This window comes from Tetranychus urticae, chromosome 1 (genome assembly GCF_039701765.1).
Source record: "Tetranychus urticae isolate SD_2017Ah chromosome 1, NJAU_TeUrti_SD_1.0, whole genome shotgun sequence".
Taxonomy (NCBI): domain Eukaryota; kingdom Metazoa; phylum Arthropoda; class Arachnida; order Trombidiformes; family Tetranychidae; genus Tetranychus; species Tetranychus urticae.
In genome coordinates this window covers 15,019,824-15,036,626 of record NC_142958.1, presented here as the reverse complement: position 1 = coordinate 15,036,626, position 16,803 = coordinate 15,019,824, and the positions used below count along the sequence as shown (strand labels likewise).

Here is a 16,803-nt window from a genome sequence, read left to right as displayed (position 1 = left end):
TTGGTTTCATGAAAGCGACTCACTTGACTAATTTATATTAAATTGATATGATTGGAGTCCCACTTTTGACTGACAAAGGCTGAAACATTTTGTCCAGACATTGATTTTGAATTATTATCAACTCTTTGTTTGCATATACCATTATTAGATATAATATAATTTATGTATAAATGTATTTCAATTAAATATATACAAGTAAATATACAGTATTGGGTTTTTGCATAAATCAATATTGATGACATACTAAATTTATATAATATATTCAATAATGCAAACACTCAAATTGAGCTAATTGAAGTTTAGTTGATTTCTGTTGAAGTTGATCATCTCACAATTAACCGGGTGATTTGTACAATCATTTAGGATAGTTAAAAAGCTCTAAGTTTGACAATAAAAATTGACAAGTTTCCTCTTTTGTCCGTTGAATCCATAGTAACATTATACAGTTAAATAATACGAAAGGATACTGTGAGAAAGTCTATTAAAATTTTTGATCTTGGTCTGTAACTTCCAATTGTTGTGCGAAGTGTGCGACAAAATGCATTTGATTAATCAATTTGATGAGCAAGGTGAAACCAATAGACAAGGTGTTGTCTAAAGATGAGACAATAAAAAAACAGTCTTTTATGCAATTAAAAAAAAAGGTTTGTCTTTGATATGACAGTTTCATGAGTTGGCGCCATTCATCAGCAAAGAGATCCAATTGACTTTGGAGTTGAGATTACAATTAAAAAATATTTACATGAACACCTTTTGTTGCATCCAAATAAACTGGATAAACATGATTTATAATGGCGATAGCGATGAAGATGAAGATGGTAATTGTTGCGATGAGATATTGATGGAGACAATTTTACGATGTAATTGAAACGATGCCATCAAGTTTACAGGTTTTATGACTTTAGATAATTACACTTTTCATCGTTTGATCAAATAATCAATATTAATGGCAATATGAGAATCACCAGAATACTTCAATTTGATCATTATGACGGATCCAAAGGTCGGGTGGTTTGAGTTCAATATTTGACTTGTTTTTACCGCCAACTGGACTTGTGGCTGCAGCAATATAACCATTATGCTTTCGCGATGAATTATCATTTCGATGTCTATTTTGACGACAAGATTTGATAACCAAAATGCTGACAGCAATTATCAACAGCAAAACAGCTCCAGAAATAGATGAAATTAAAAAGATCATTGAATGAGATGATTTCAATTTGGAAACTGTAATGGGAAAAGAAGAGCAGAAAAAGCAATAAATATTAATAGACAATGAAAATAGGTAATGGAAATGGTTAAATAAAAACGTAAAATAATAAAATAATCAAGATTAATTAGCGTTCAAGTAAAAAATCAAAGCAAAACAAAGCGCAAAGAGAAAGATCTGAAAATAGTTAATTTTGATTAATTGTTGCAAATTTAAGGTTGCAAAGATTAATTGCCCTGTAAAGGGCAGAAAGACTAATCAATTGAAAGATCAATTTGTTTAGCTGAAAATTGAGCAGTTTAGAGGATAAGCAATTCATTTAGGAACAACGAGAAGAGCAGCAAAAAAAACGTTAATTAGGGAAAAATTTTGTCAAACCGAAACAAAAAAGAGAAAAGATTTTGGCAAAACATTTCATTAAGCCATTAAGATGATGTTAAACTAATAGATTGATTGAACAGAGGACTGGTAAAAGGCTCTAATATGGAGATAGACAGATTTGGGAATTGAAAGTATTCAGAGGGAAAAAAAGTTAATTGAAATTAGCTGACAGTTTCCGATGTTAGATTTGGTTGCGAGATAAACTCAGTTTCTCTCTCTCTCAATTAATATGACATGGAAAAATAAAAGGAACCAGAAAAATGCGACAAAAATTGAGACTAAGCAATAACTAACCAGAATTGAATATTGATCTAAACTGGGACAATGAGTCAAAGATGGTAAAAGCTATTACATAGGAACCAATCTAAGATTATCTTATTGACCCAGGGCATAAACATCAATATTTAATAATGATGAGAGAAGATGAAATTAGGATAAAACTTCCGGGATGAATGTTGCAGGAGGAAAGTCAATGTTTTGCATTATTATTAGATGAAGTAACAGAAGATGTTTCTTGTCTCATATACATGTGAGCCTTCAACATATCAAAATATCGATGATCATTATGGATGAGTATTGACGATATAAAAAGAAACACTTGGATTTGGTAAATTTGGTGTAAAGTTGAGATTCTGAAGTTACAATGAATAAATTTATCCTTACAATTTATACATAGCAACTGTAAATGTCCCAATGTATACATGAATGTGTATATATCTTTAAATAAATTTCACCACATCATCATTATTATTATTGTTATTATCACCATTACCATCATCATTATCCTCATAATCATTAACCAGAAAAATGTAAAAAGATGTAGTTAGGTTAAAGTTAAGGAGCAATTGGGTAAGTTGAAAAAAATTAAGTTTAAAAAATGAGTTTACAATTAACACAGAATACGGTTTAAGTTTAGTTAATAAAGTACCATTGAAATAGGAGATGAAAACAGGGAGAGTTGAAAAGTTAAATCATAACAGTTATGATAATGTCTTGATAAAATTAATGTTGATAGTAATGGCAATGCTTTGGAGTGAAATAAAATTTTCATGTAAATTGAACTGCCTTTGTGAAAGTGAAGTTATTAAAATGATTGTTATCAACTGTAAGATTTTGTTCAATATTATTTGTTGGTGTTGCAGTTGGAGAGGGACAAAAGTGAAAGATGAAAGGTGAAGAGGTAAAGGAGAGTGAAAGTTGGTAAATATCAATAAAAAGAAGAGGAAAAAGAAGATTGAAAGAGATGAGAAGAGATGAGAAGAGGGTAAATGAAAGCAGTTTTTGACAGCCCTTTGCGCATTTGTGTTATACAGTTGAAATTACATTCAATGTTTGAAGCTAAAAGGAAGGGAAAAGTCAAAGTTGTCATCATTATCAATGCCAAATGATGATTGTCATGGATAGATAATGTAATATATTGAAATATTGAGCTTCTTGGTGTTGAACAAAGGTAACGACTAGGTTAAGAGTGAACATGTTTTTTTTCCTACAACAAAAGGTGTTAATCATCATCAATTGAAAGTTGAAAGTTTAACATAATATTTAATGTTTCACCTTCAGCTTTTTTGGCAGCTAAGCAAACAAACAAGTAAACATTTGGCCCTTCAAACATGATAATGTAACAACAGTTTTTTTTCTTGCAAGTTGTGCGAAATGTTGATTGAAACAAAAGTAAAAGATGCCTTCATCATCAACACCATCTTTACATCATCATCATCATCATCATCTTACAATGAAATTTTGCACACCTTTAGAAGTATTTTGGTTTCTCTGCTTTTCACCAGTTTGGCCTTTGTTGTTGGTGAATATCATGACTTGCTGAATCATTGGAATTGTCTAGTTGGTTATTAATAAAATCATAAAATGATGAGGATAATGGGAATAGAGGGATAAGTTGAGTCAAAAAGCTGTACTCATCTTTCATGGACAAATTCTGGGTTTGTCCAGAGATGAAAGATGATAGGAGAAGCTAAGGTAAAAAAAGGAAGGGTACATTTACAGATAAGTAATGGTCTACTTTAAATGCAACCTCAATTTAAAAGTAATTCAGGTAATATCATCATTATCATCTGTATTATATACACAATATTGAGGGATCTGGTTATGGTCTATTGGTGAATTTAAGTTGAACAAAAAAAAGCTCAGCCATCAAAGTGACTTTACAAGTGACCAAGCCTACAAAGATGGGATAAGATGGAAAAGATGAGTAAAAAAATTGGTAAAGAAGAGCAGAAAAAAAGGAGAATAAATGCATTTCATATAAATATTGGTAAAATATATGGTTAATGTTGAGCACTGTCTTGATAATCATAAATCTTGAGGCAAAAAGAAAGAAAGGAGAAAAAAAGAGATGAAAAAAGATGGCAAAAGATGAAAAATAAGCTTGAAAAGTCAAGGAAAGTCAAAGAGTATTCTGACATTACCAGAAAACCACAAAAAAAGGTTCAATATGAAGGCAGTAAACAGATAAACAGAAAGTGTAAAATTGAAAGAAAAGACTTAAAATTGTTGAAATTTTTTCCTCATTTTTTGACATCTTTTTTGTTGACTAACATTTCTCGAGACGGTTAACTGTTTTCGTTGTACCTCATAAATGTACCTAAATGTATATGCAAAAGTGAATACCCAAAACCCAACTGGACCCCTACAGTTATAATGGCTTTTAATATTACATTTTTTTCTTGTTGTTGATTTAACTTTGCCTTTTGTTGCTGTTAATGTTCAGTCTGATTGGAGTCAAGAAATCTTCATTTTGTTGCTTCGCAAGTTAAAAGGTTAACAAAAAGCTAAATTTTGTCACTGATTGTCAAATTAATTCACTCTTTTCTTCATTTCTCTTCGCCTTCTTTTCCATCTTCTTTACCTTTTTTCGTTTCTTCTTCTTCTTTTTCATTTTCTTTGCCTTCTTTTCCTAGTCTTTTCATTATAATTTGGCCTCATTGCTTTTACGTTTAACCATCTTTTTTTGTTCCTGGTGATAACTTTTTCCTCAATGAATGAAATACAAAAAGAGACGAAATGAAATAAGAAGAGCAGAAGTAAAGTCGAGTAAAAATATGAGACTTGAAAATTCTCATCACGGTTAAAAACTCAGATAATGCGCATCAATGGGAAAACATGGCGAAGACACAGAGAGATGAGAAAGAGAAGATAAAATTGTAATGATGATAGAAGATATAATAACATAGTTTTTTTTGTGTTCACTCTCTCAGTTTTCATTTCTTTTTACACTCCAATAGTTGCTTCGATTAAGTCTAGTATTTCACCTATTCGCCCTCCCACTCTGTACACCCTCTTTTGTGCTTCCCTTCCGATCCACCACCCTTCAAGCTATCAAATTTGATTGACTGTTTGAGGGTGAAATAGGCAAATTATGAGATGTCTCTTGGTCTCTCATTTTCACAGGCAAGGCTCAGTATGAAAGGAATGTTGATAGACCAAAATAATTTTTGCCAACCAATTTCATCCATATATAAACATAGTTATTTTTTGTACCAAAAAATATTCATTTATGAAAAGGTATTTTTGTTTTTTAGGTCTGCTGATGTTTCCTTTTGTTTCATCTTTTTTTGCTGTTCTTTCTCAGGCTAACCTTGCTTAAAAGGTTCCTATTCCTATCCCAAGTGAGATTGTCACAGCTATTACATTACCTGGACTAACTGCCTTTGTTGCTTCCAAATTTGTGGGTTACATTGTTACTGCTCTATTTTTGTTATCCAATACTATCTAATGGATATCCTTTTTTCATGTTGTTTACTAACATATCTTCATCTGTATCGCTCTGTTTGTAAGGGGTATTTAATGTCTTCAAAACCAGATGCATTTCACATGATAAATTTAATTTCTAGTTAACTAGCTGAAGATTGATAGTGAAAATTGATTATTTCTGTATTTACTTCTCATGAATTTTCATTTGTAAAGTGATAAAGAAGGCAAAGAACATTGAAAAAAATCAAAAACTAACCTGGCTTCAAGAAGTTATTCAGGAAGCTGGTTAAGATCAGTACAAGACTAGTTTTTTTCATTAGTGACTTTTAAATGTATATTTGTTTTTTTGCTTTGCCATATAATTGAAGATTAGCAACAAATTTCAACTCAACCATCTTTAAATGAAAAATAGGGTTGTTTGCACTGTCAAGATTTGTAATCAACTTTCATCGGTATTCATGGCGGAATCAAGATAAATATAGCCCACTTTGTTAAGGAAACAGCACTGATGGGTAATAAAATGTTTAAATTACTTTGTACCTGAACATTGGTTGTGTAAATTTTATCTCAATCTTTCTCTTTATGCGCTTTTATCTTGATTGAATTACATTGGACGGCTTCCGATTTGAAGTTGGAAAATTTGGAAGCATTTGAAATTGTTCACAAATCAGAGTTATATCATATTCAACACTTAAACCTTCAAATAAACACCAACAAAAAGATGAAGACAGTTAATTGAAAAATTCATGAAATTCTTCGTTTCAAATTAAACCCTTAAACCAGTTGTACTTTTTTTTCATAACTGTAAAGATTAACACTGAAACTACTTGAATTGCACAATTCTCAAAATAATTGAAAATCTGATGAAATTGCGGTATTTTGTTCATTTCTTTCTTCCTCCAGGGAAATTATCTCAAGCTGATGGTTCTTTTGTTTTGTCAAATTATCAACTTCAATATGGAATGCTTCTGGACAAGCCCCAAGTCATCTGTTATTCCATAAGTATGTAAATATGATATTATTCTGATTGATTAACAATAATACTACAAATCCAACCTTAGTTTGGAAGCCTTCCAATGTAACTTTGAATTATTTATCAGCGTTTTGTTAAGCTAATAGCTTACCTGGTAAGGTACGGAACATCACCGGGTCTGAGAGAGGACCGTAGCCCTTTTTGTTACGAACTTGAATTTTGAAATAATAAATAGTATCAGGAAGAAGGTTCTCTAAAGTTGTAGATAATTTACCGCCCACGACAGGCTGAGCTGCCCAGTCTTTATCTGGTGCATCTTTATCGGTTGTATATAAAATAACATAACCAATAATGAGTCCGTTAGGTTGACGCGGAGGCTGCCAGTCAAGTTTAATGATCCCTGAATCCTCTTCAGATGGAGTAATCGTTAAATCTTCCGGACGTGAGGTAGGTCGAGATTCTAGTGTTGTGTTAACTGCACTCATACTCCATGTTGTCTCTCGACGACCTTTGGTTACTTTAACCGCAAATTCGTATTGAGTGTAAGGCTTTAATTCTTCTATGAGTAAACTTGTTTTAGTTGTGTTGAGATATTTATATTTAGGATTAAGAGATTGAAAGTTGGATGAATATCGGATGGTGTAGAATCGATTGTCGGGAAGACTTCGAGGGTTAAGAGTTGTATCTGTCCAGTGAAGGATGGCCGATGTAGGTGAAATAACATCTACTCTAAGGCCAACAGGAGGTAAAAGGGCTGTTTTAGGCTCTGGTGTTGATGGGGCACGAGTCCAAATAGATTCATAGATAGGAGGACCGTCACCTCTGTCATTAAAAGCTCGAACACTGATAACATATTCATTGGTTGGCTTCAATCCAGTTAACTGATGAAACCTTTGATTAGCATTAAGAACTTCAGTGTAATCATTTGGAACCGGAGTTCCCCAGCCAACAATGTATCCCTTAATTGCTACTGATGTATCTTTTGGTGGTTGCCAGCTAATTGAAATAGTAGTTAAAGTAGCTTCCAATCTGATTTTACTGGGAGCTTCAGGAACACGACTTTCATCGAGATCATTTTCCAATGTTTCACCATGAATCCAATCAGTCCATCCTAGGGTATCATTTGAGCTATCTAAAGCAGAAATTTTAACACTGTACTGAGTACCCTTTTTGAGATCAGACAATTGGTATTCTCTTCTAGCACTGTCCACAGTCACTGTTTCAATTTTCTTAGTATCACTACCCGAAGAGGCGGCAGAATTTTTGATATGATATTTAATCTTGTACCCTGTTAATTGGGTAATCGAGGGATCAGTTAAAATAGGAGGTTCCCATTTGATCAATAATCGTGTTGAACTTTCAGGTATGATAGTTACATTGCGAGGAAGCAAATCTAAATCCTCGGATAAACCGTTACTGGGACAAACAATGAGCACTAAGTAAATCTGCAAAATGAACAAAAGCATGTTCCTTCCAATTCATGTATTGATGCTCTTTTCCAATATACAAAGGGAGGCACAAAGCAACACGCTCACAGTAAAGCACAAAATTGTAAAGGCAAAATATAAATATACAACATCAAGTAAACTTATCCACCAATTTGTAATCCATTGAATGAATAGAAAAACTAAATGTTGGTTTCCCTGCTGAATAAATTAAACTTAGCATATAGAAACAAGATTCATGGTTATCATGGTAGTTCTCGGTTCATTTTGATTTCAAAGTATTCAAAGATGACAGAAATGATAACTGAGTGAGAGATTGAGAGAAAGAAAAAGGGAGAGAGCCCATGCTTACATAATTTTCCATTAGATGGAGCTTTGCCTCTCAAATTTACTAGAAAATTTCCATTTCAATTCGGGAATAAGTTGAATGATTCAAGTTGTTTACATGAATAAATATTGAAATTTTATTGAACCGTGATTGGGATCGATCCCATTAAACTATTTCAACTAAAAAAACCAATCAAAATCAATACAAACAAGAAGAATTCAAAACAAACGAGAATATTTGAACAAATTGAAACCTCGATTTTATGACAATAAAGTTATCCAAAAAGATAATTAAATTTTTTAGAAAAATCGATCAAAAATTTTTACACAAATCTATATTGGTTTCATTTAAATTACAATTTAATTTTACGAATGTCTTCTGATGCAAAATCGACTCGCAGTTTTAAAATTTGCCGTACTTCATTGGGTGTTAACCATAAAGTAACCATATTACTTGGTGAGGAATTGTTTCGCGAGCCATCGGCATTCAAATTGAAATAATCAAGAACATCAGTAATTGATTCAAAATTTAAAACAATTGCAATCTGCTTAAGGCGTGAAAATTTATCTCGGATAGGCCAATTGGTGACAGATGATATATAGTTGATTATTGCTCTAATTTCCCGATCCAATTGATATCCACCGAGCTAAGTGAATAAGAAAGAGAAGATATTATAATTAGTAAATTGAAATATGATTGATCTACTTGATTTAACTTACCTTATTAAAAGTGCATTTGAGAACTACTGTCTCAAGCCTTTGTGATAACTCAGTTGATGTTATATTAATAAGATTTTTATAATTATTGCTTGTAAGCATTGTTTTCATGCTTTTGAGAATAGAGTCCAAATTAATCATTAAGGTTTGCGTGTAAGGTCTTAGCCCATCAGTTATTTCATATTTCATCACATCATCCTCTGATAGTAGCTGTGACTCACTACTAAATGAATCAAGCCATGATTTGATTCTACCCTTGATCAGACTGGCAAAAATTTGCTGACAGCCAGAATTAATGAGCGATTGAAATCTGGCGATAAGGCCAAATAAATCATTTAAACAACTTTCAAGTTTATCCTTTTGAACAGGTTTCTCTACAATAATTGATGATTTCACCACTTGATCTTTAATCGTTGTTTTTAAACTTTTGATATAGTCACATGCCGTGTCCAAATTATTTAATGAACATAAAAAGACAATTTTGGCCTTTTCTATGTCCCCATATGTTTGAAGATAACGACCAGTTTGCAATGCGTTATAAGCTTGACTTAAATCAAGTGAACCAAGAGCTCCACTAATCGATCCAATATTAGGGAATCCATGCTTAACTCTTTCAGAGAGTGAATCACAAAATGCTGATTCCAGAATATTAACTGTATGATTGATGGTTGCACAAAGAACGTCAAGATTACCACTAGTTAATGCTCGTGTTATTGATTGTTTAACGATGAAAAATACATCATCTAGCATGCTTGATGTTAAAGATCCTGGAGTTAAGGTTGGAGTTGCACTTGTTTCGATATCATCTCCTTGGATTGCTTTAAGACACGATTCACGAGCAAAATATTCTTCAAGTAAAACATAAGCTCCATTAAGTTCTTGTATCATGTGGCTTAGAGTACAATTACGGATTAGACTATCAACCTTTTTCAGTTTTTCTTCAACAGATAGGTTATCATCGTCTTCATTAATGGAAGAGTCAATGTCTTTTTTGGTCCTTTCTCTGATAAACTTGAAATATGTTTCACTTCTAGAATTAATCTTCATTAGATCATTTAAAAGACCAACAATTTCCCTTGGGTCAACTTTGTTAATAGAATTGGCAGTTGCAGTGGATTTACTTGATTTCTGAACTGAAGATACAACACCGGATAGATTTTTTTTAGCCACAAAATCTTCCAAAATTTTCTTAGTTTGACGATCACATTCTCTTTGTAACACTTCAACACAATAGATTATGTTACCAGGTCCGTAATAAGTCTCAAAAAGAGGAGTATGGACGTCAATCATCTTAGCAATACTTTCAAAGAGATTGGTGAGTTGTCCAATATGATCACTAACTTCGCTCAGACCAGCTGACTTTGACTCAGTTGCGTTAGGTTGACTCAATTGTTGACATAGATAGTTAGAAAATTTCCTTAAGCCATCATCTTTCTGTTTAAGCAGTGGGAAAATTTTGAAGAAACGTTCAACACTTGCCACATCTTTTTCTACAACTGCTTCGTCAAATTTACGCATAACTAATGTTTTCAATTTATCTTCGGCTTCATGAAGCTTTATAAATGCCTCTTCCAATGAAGACCCTCCAAGAACTTGACCTAAAATATAAAAAAACATCTATTAAAATTATAATCAAACATGGAAATGATTGACAGATTTACTCACCATTTATAGCACCATTAGCTGAGTTGCGAATAGCCGATTCATCAATGGATAAAAACCTGTGAATATTTGCAGCAGCTACTTCGTAATCTTCATTATTTAAGGCTTCCTCAATATTTTGAGTACAATACTTCAAATCTAAAATATCACCAACTCGTTGCAAACACTGGCTTACTCTGGTTTTAACAGAATCCAATTGTTTGATTTTAAAGCTTACATCAGAAGCCCGATTAGAGGTAAAATGAATGTTGTTTGACAGTTGTTTGGCATCACTGGGTAACATTTGAAAATTGGGCATCCTTCTACAGATATTTTTCATCTCTTCAGTAAATTTGACATCATTTTCTAGCATTTTCTTTATGTCTGCTTCAAGGGAACGTTCTTCATCACAAACTAGACGGTAAGCATCAATAATAGATTCCATCTTCGAAAGATCGGCCATAATGATGAATTTGATTTAAAAATATTTTTGACAGTCAAAGATAAAACGATATCCAGAATAAGTCAACACTAATTAAGCTACAGATACCACACCATATTCCAAGACATGGAAGTTCAACAGATATAAACAATAGATTTAAAAGAAAAGATTATATAAGCTTGAAGATCCAATCAAGAATGTTACCACATGCCAACAGTGAAAAATTGGGAATCATCAACGATACCATATGAAGATGAAGCAAAAGAGTGCAAAACCAAATAAATATGAGTTAGACCATTCTTGGCATCAAACTTAAAGTCAAGATTTTTCGACTGTACGGTGCTTTTTCTAAAAACCACAAAAACAAAAAAATAGCGACCAAAACCGGTAATCTAGCTCACCATCAACAAATAATAAAAACTGTAAACAAAAAAGGCTAACAAGCAACATTAACATCAAAAAATGAGAAAAAATCTTTCCTTAACAGATGGCGTTGCAAGATTAATCATCATCATCCTTTTGTTGAAAAGCTTTCAACATCCAAAAATTGATCGACGAACAATCAATTAAAATTGTAATTTGAAAAAATTTAACAAGACAGGACATGGAAATCGGAAGCAACAGGAAAATGACCGACAACTAAACTTGTAATCCTTTTCTTAAGCTAGAAAAAAGATAAATTTCTCTAAACATGAGTCAGTATGAAAAACTTGAATCAATTTTGTCTTCAAACTGTTAAAAATCAAAAATCCACTGAATCAAGAGTAAATTTACCGAAATGGTTTAAATTGATAACCATAAAAAAGATACAATGAAAGATTAAAAAAAATAATTCTTTATTCAATAATAAACCGACAACTGAATGAATAACAGAATTGAAGCAAAATTGATTCTAATAAGTTAGTCAAAGGAACAAAAGGGTCAAGTGAATAATTGATGCAAGTTCATGTAACATGAATTGAACATTGAAATTAGTTGCGATTTAAAGAGAAAAATTTAAAAAGAGTTTCGATCAGGATGGGATTCGAACCCACGCGGGCAGAGCCCATTGGATTAGCAGTCCAACGCCTTAACCACTCGGCCACCTGATCTGTCGAGTAAAATTAATTAGATTAAAAAGACGCAACGTAAATAATAATTTATGTAACAATGGCAATTTTAATCTAAATTGTGTCAACTTGGATCATTAACCGGATTATATATTGTAATGATTGGTCTTGGTGTTTTAAGTAGTCAACTAAAGATTAAACATTCCACTTTTGTCTATGCAAATTTAAGAGGATTTAAAGTTAAGCAGGAACGATGTTTACTTTTCGGAGATTTGTGAAAATTAGCGTTAAAACGATTATTTTCATTACTGTTAGCGTTTTTACTTAATTTATTTAATCCTAACATTTAGATGCTAAAGAGCTTATCGCCGCTGTATTGACATGCGTGATTGCTAGTATGTTGTATAGCCCTATGGATAGGGCGTCTGCCTATCAAGCATGTAATCCCGGGTTCGAGTCTCTCTCGGTCCGGTTTCTCCTCTCTTTCTCTCTTCTGTCATTCCTCTCTTACTGAATATTGTAAACAAGCATATGCTTGTAATTTGAATATGTGATACACAATACACATTTGTAGTTCGTGCGCAAGCGAACAGTGGAGCCACTGCGGCCCACACCCCTTAAAATGAAAATAAAATGTAAACACGCTTCTCAGCTGGTTGGTTATAGTCAATCTGAGGTTTTGAAAGTTACTTTTGTTTATTTTTCTTCTGTGAAATTTCAATTGAATTTGTGTTTACAAATTGAATCTACACTTATAGTTGATTCTTTTATTATTGGTCTCTTTAACTGGTGTTTTATTACCATTATATTTATTACTATTCAAGTGAATCGTCTTCAACTATGGCCCAGGAAAAAGAATCCTCACCAAGAGATTTTGGTGTCATTACCTCGATTTTGAAAGAGATGGGAATCAACGAATATGAGCCAAAAGTTGTCAACCAATTGTTGGAATTTACCTATCGATATGTTACTACTGTTCTAGGTTTGTATTAATTTATTTTTTCTAGTTATTGTAATGGCGACAATTTTTGGATGACATTCTAATCTAAGCTTTTATTTGTATTTTTGTTGATTATCATAGAGGATGCTCGTATATATTCACAGTATGCGGATAAGAAGACGATCACTGTCGATGATGTTAAAATGGCTATACAATCGCAATCGGAGAAGATGTTAACACTGCCACCTCCTCAAGATTTTCTCATGGAAATAGCCCGAACTCGGAATAATCAACCTTTACCCCCAATTAGATCAATTGTTGGTCCCTGTCTCCCACCTGACCGTTATAGTTTGATCTCCTGTAATTATCATTCTAAAAAGAGGAAATTCTGAAGGAAAAATGACCAATTACCATTAAATTGGTGATGAGATATTTATAAATGACAATTATAATAGATGGACATAAATGTACCAGTCTTCACTTGATATTTACATTAAATTCATAATGTTTTTCGTAAATTTAATCATTCATTATCATTCCATGTGTCTATCATCAATATCTGTTTCAATTAAATTTACTCGTATCAATATAAAATGATCGAGTCGCGCAATATAAAACAGAATACTTCTATAATTAATAAATATGTGATGATGATTCGAAAACTTATCTGAAAGAGTTGCACTGAGGGAATCTTAACAATTATTTAGGGATTAATCTAAAAAGCTTTGACTCATGAGTTGCCCAAATAGCAGAGGAAAGTAAACCTAGAGCACCAGCTTGATGTAAAGATGCTAAAGGTTTAGGGACATAAGTGAGTAACGTCACAATTCCTAAAGTTGTTTGTGCAGCAGCAGCTCCGAGAAAGATATTCATAGCAAGTCGGGATCGAGGAGGTAAATTAAGTCGACGAGAATACAGCCAAAGTGCGAGGACACTAAGGACAACCGTATGAGCTAGAAGACGATGATCGAATTGGGCAGTTGTTGGATTTTCTGTGACATTTTTGTACCATGGATATTTAGTATTGATATCTGTTGGAATCCATCTATCAGCCATTTTAGGCCATGAATTGTAGACTAAACCAGCTTCCAGACCAGCAACAAATGCTCCTGATATCGCCGTGACAAATACTAAACCAGTCAAGCCAATTAAACACTTTCTAAATAATAAATGTTTTGGTGTGATTGAGACCTGAATGACGAGTGTTTAAAAGAAATCATTAGATTCTGGTTATTAATTTAGCAACTTGATATTACCATTTGAGGAGGCAGCAAAAGTTCAAATGCAGTTGAAAGGACTAAAGAATAAAATACGAAGGCTGTTCCTAAATGAGCTGCCAGTCGATAGTGACTAACGTGTGGATGACTGTACTTTTTGGCTGTTTCTTCTTCAAGACCACTTTTAACCATATACCAGCCAAGATAACCCTAAAAGATGTTGAAGTAAAGAAAATAAAACAATGTTTTTATGAATCATTCTTGATGATGTTAGGGTGTTCTCATTGGGTTTATTAAAATCTAATTTTGATTAGTTCTGAAACAAAACTAGGTAAACAAACCTGACAAAGAAGTAATCCACCAATACAATACAATTTCTTCATTAATTGGAAAGGAAATGTTCTGGTTAAAACAAAGTAACCGAAAGGAATTGCGAAGGTCAAGCCAGTAACACGTCCCATGGTACGATGCAGGTATTCAACCCACCAAATTTTTTTGAATTGCTCCAGTGTCATGTCATGGTTTTCCCTAAAAAAGATGGAAATGCATTTGAACATAAGATAATGAAAAAATCACTATGTATTCATCTTACAATTTGAATTCAGGAAATTGCTTGTATTTTTCAAATTCTGCTTCCCATCTAGCTCTAGTAAACGGAGGAAATTCTCTGAAAGGATGCCAGTCTACCATCGATAAACCAGACCGAGTAATACGAGTAATACCACCGATCACAACTGTACCGAAAGAAGCTCCTGCTACACAAAGTAGCCATTTCCCCACGCGTTTCCGATCCCTGGGTCCGATAAACTTACTATAAGGTTCAGCAGGAGGAGTGATTGTGGTTGATCTTCGGCTAATTATCCGATTCCTTAGGAAATTTGATCTAACAAGACCACTGGTCTATAATGGTTGAAACAAAAATTGTAAACAATAACAATTACGGAGAAACTTATCGACAAATATTAACTTACCCCTGATCTCAACATGGATGAAGTATTTCTGCATCCCAAGAGAGAAGTTATCAACATAGTTACAATTTAATAATTACAATCGCTTCAGATATGAAAATGGATTGGAGCAAATTATAGATATAAATTTTAAATAATGACTTTTTAAACTCGTTGCATTGCATCAGACTATTTAAGATATAAGGTTTAACAGCTGATATCAGGGCGCATTTTTCAACTTATGACATGCAGGCAAAATGATTTTTGTTGGAAAATAATTGATTTAATAAGCAATAATCGATCTTAATGATGGTAAAAATTTAACTAATTATGATTTTGAATAACATTTTGGTTTCAACACATAAAATCTCTATACTCATAGAATTAAAAAGTGTTTGATTCCACTTCTAGTAATGTCTCCGCCTTTTATTGCGTTGATTAGCAGTTATTAAACTAAAGCGCTCAGGTGGAAGACGCAATCCATTATTTTGCCTGATTAATGGCATGGGTTCACTATTTATATCATAAGCGATATCCATAAGCAAATTTCGTGGTGGAAGCTCAGGTGACATTTTTTCTGATCTAGATTGGATAGCCAATTTGATGTCAGCAACAGTTACCACTGACTTTTCAGCATGTACTGAATATAAACGGGCATCTTCTATTAAGGGAACCGAAACAGATAATATTAGAACAATAAGAATGTTTTCGCACAGATGTTACCTTTGACATAATAATAAATAAAATACTAACCTAAGATATCGGTAACATATCGATAAGCAAATTCCAACAATTGATTGACAGCTTTAAGTTCAAATTCCGTGATTCCTATTTCTTTCATCAACGAAATGATGATTCCAGAGTCTTTAGGCAACTTTTTCTTGACGACAGGCATATTATTTAAAAAATGAATCAAGAAACATACAAAGACAACAATTTAAAATAATCACCATAAAAGACACCAATTTTTATACAACAGTTATGTGCGCCAAATGCCGCTGTAAATCCTTTGATCATTAGCGACTCCATCTAGTGAGCTTAAAAATTAAATTTTAATTAATCAAAATTCAATTTTATATTTTAGTTGTGTTTTGGAGTGACTCAAAAGCAGTAGCTTATAAACCAGTCTGAATAAGTTACAATGTAAGAGATTGGAATGATAAATACAAATATTGCATTTAATAAATGATTACAATGAATTGAATTAAAAAAAACGGGATTCACCCTTGCGGATGAACCCCACAACCGAAGTTGTCTGATGGTGTTGTTGTTGTTGTTTTTGTACCTCAGGAAGGGATTTGAACCGTCTCATTAGAGGGGATTAGTCTCTAAAGTTGACTTATCTCGCCACTTGCCATTGGCAAAGGCTAGCTATTTTATTTTAATCATATTCAATACAAAATGTTAATCCATTGGACTCACAATGAAATAAATAATTATTTTGCTCTTATTAGGTGTTATAATCGACTCTTTTAATTTATAAACTGAATCAAGCTTTTAATTTAATCATTCAATGCATTTCTAAGGTTTTTGGTGACAAAATACTGTTTTAAAATTTTACAAATCGTATCCAATAAATGATTATACGCATTGAATGAAATTGGCAAAAAATCGGGTTTCATCCAAGGATGAACCCCGAACAACCGAAGTTGTTTTTTAATTTCAGACATTTCGAAGTTACTTACAACTTGTTAGATTGATAGGCTATTCATACCTCGAGAAGGGCTTGAACCGTCTAATTAAGAGCTATGAGCCCCTAAAGTCGACAGATCTTACCACTTACAAGAGGTGAAGGTTAGTCATTTC

The 16,803-nt window shown here is 32.8% G+C and overlaps 5 protein-coding genes and 1 non-coding gene across 8 annotated transcripts; 1 reads left to right on the top strand and 5 right to left on the bottom strand.

The window, feature by feature from the left end:
- Positions 1–124: 124 nt before the first annotated feature.
- fra (neogenin protein frazzled) lies at positions 125–8,013 on the bottom strand. Of its 3 annotated transcripts, XM_089266653.1 has the most exons (3): positions 6,424–8,013; positions 4,455–4,572; positions 125–1,227 (listed from the first exon to the last, which is right to left on the bottom strand). In XM_089266653.1, the coding sequence occupies exons 1-2, from the start codon at positions 7,736–7,738 to the stop codon at positions 4,481–4,483; spliced, it is 1,407 nt and encodes a 468-aa protein (XP_089122779.1). In that variant the 5' UTR covers positions 7,739–8,013; the 3' UTR covers positions 125–1,227; positions 4,455–4,480. The 3 variants fall into 3 exon arrangements, with proteins under 3 accessions (XP_089122779.1, XP_015791000.2, XP_089122780.1); XM_015935514.3 differs by lacking the exon at positions 4,455–4,572; XM_089266654.1 differs by lacking the exons at positions 125–1,227; positions 4,455–4,572 and adding an exon at positions 3,648–3,766.
- A 144-nt stretch (positions 8,014–8,157) lies between these two features.
- On the bottom strand, positions 8,158–11,274 carry Cog4 (conserved oligomeric Golgi complex subunit 4). Its single transcript, XM_015935523.3, has 3 exons — positions 10,427–11,274; positions 8,765–10,359; positions 8,158–8,691 (listed from the first exon to the last, which is right to left on the bottom strand). The coding sequence occupies exons 1-3, from the start codon at positions 10,863–10,865 to the stop codon at positions 8,398–8,400; spliced, it is 2,328 nt and encodes a 775-aa protein (XP_015791009.2). The 5' UTR covers positions 10,866–11,274; the 3' UTR covers positions 8,158–8,397.
- A 579-nt stretch (positions 11,275–11,853) lies between these two features.
- TRNAS-GCU (transfer RNA serine (anticodon GCU)) lies at positions 11,854–11,935 on the bottom strand. The gene has a single exon. It is a non-coding gene; the product is annotated as a tRNA-Ser (tRNA).
- Positions 11,936–12,565: 630 nt separating this feature from the next.
- Positions 12,566–13,351, top strand: LOC107367755 (transcription initiation factor TFIID subunit 9B). The gene is made up of 2 exons (XM_015935509.3): positions 12,566–12,875; positions 12,975–13,351. The coding sequence occupies exons 1-2, from the start codon at positions 12,734–12,736 to the stop codon at positions 13,223–13,225; spliced, it is 393 nt and encodes a 130-aa protein (XP_015790995.1). The 5' UTR covers positions 12,566–12,733; the 3' UTR covers positions 13,226–13,351.
- On the bottom strand, positions 13,315–15,925 carry LOC107367753 (heme A synthase COX15). Its single transcript, XM_015935507.3, has 6 exons — positions 15,751–15,925; positions 15,022–15,658; positions 14,643–14,950; positions 14,392–14,578; positions 14,090–14,260; positions 13,315–14,024 (listed from the first exon to the last, which is right to left on the bottom strand). Exons 2-6 carry the CDS (start codon positions 15,076–15,078, stop codon positions 13,533–13,535), a joined length of 1,215 nt encoding a protein of 404 aa, XP_015790993.1. The 5' UTR covers positions 15,079–15,658; positions 15,751–15,925; the 3' UTR covers positions 13,315–13,532.
- On the bottom strand, positions 15,405–15,892 carry LOC107367754 (transcription initiation factor TFIID subunit 9). Its single transcript, XM_015935508.2, has 2 exons — positions 15,751–15,892; positions 15,405–15,658 (listed from the first exon to the last, which is right to left on the bottom strand). Exons 1-2 carry the CDS (start codon positions 15,890–15,892, stop codon positions 15,405–15,407), a joined length of 396 nt encoding a protein of 131 aa, XP_015790994.1.
- Positions 15,926–16,803: the final 878 nt, after the last annotated feature.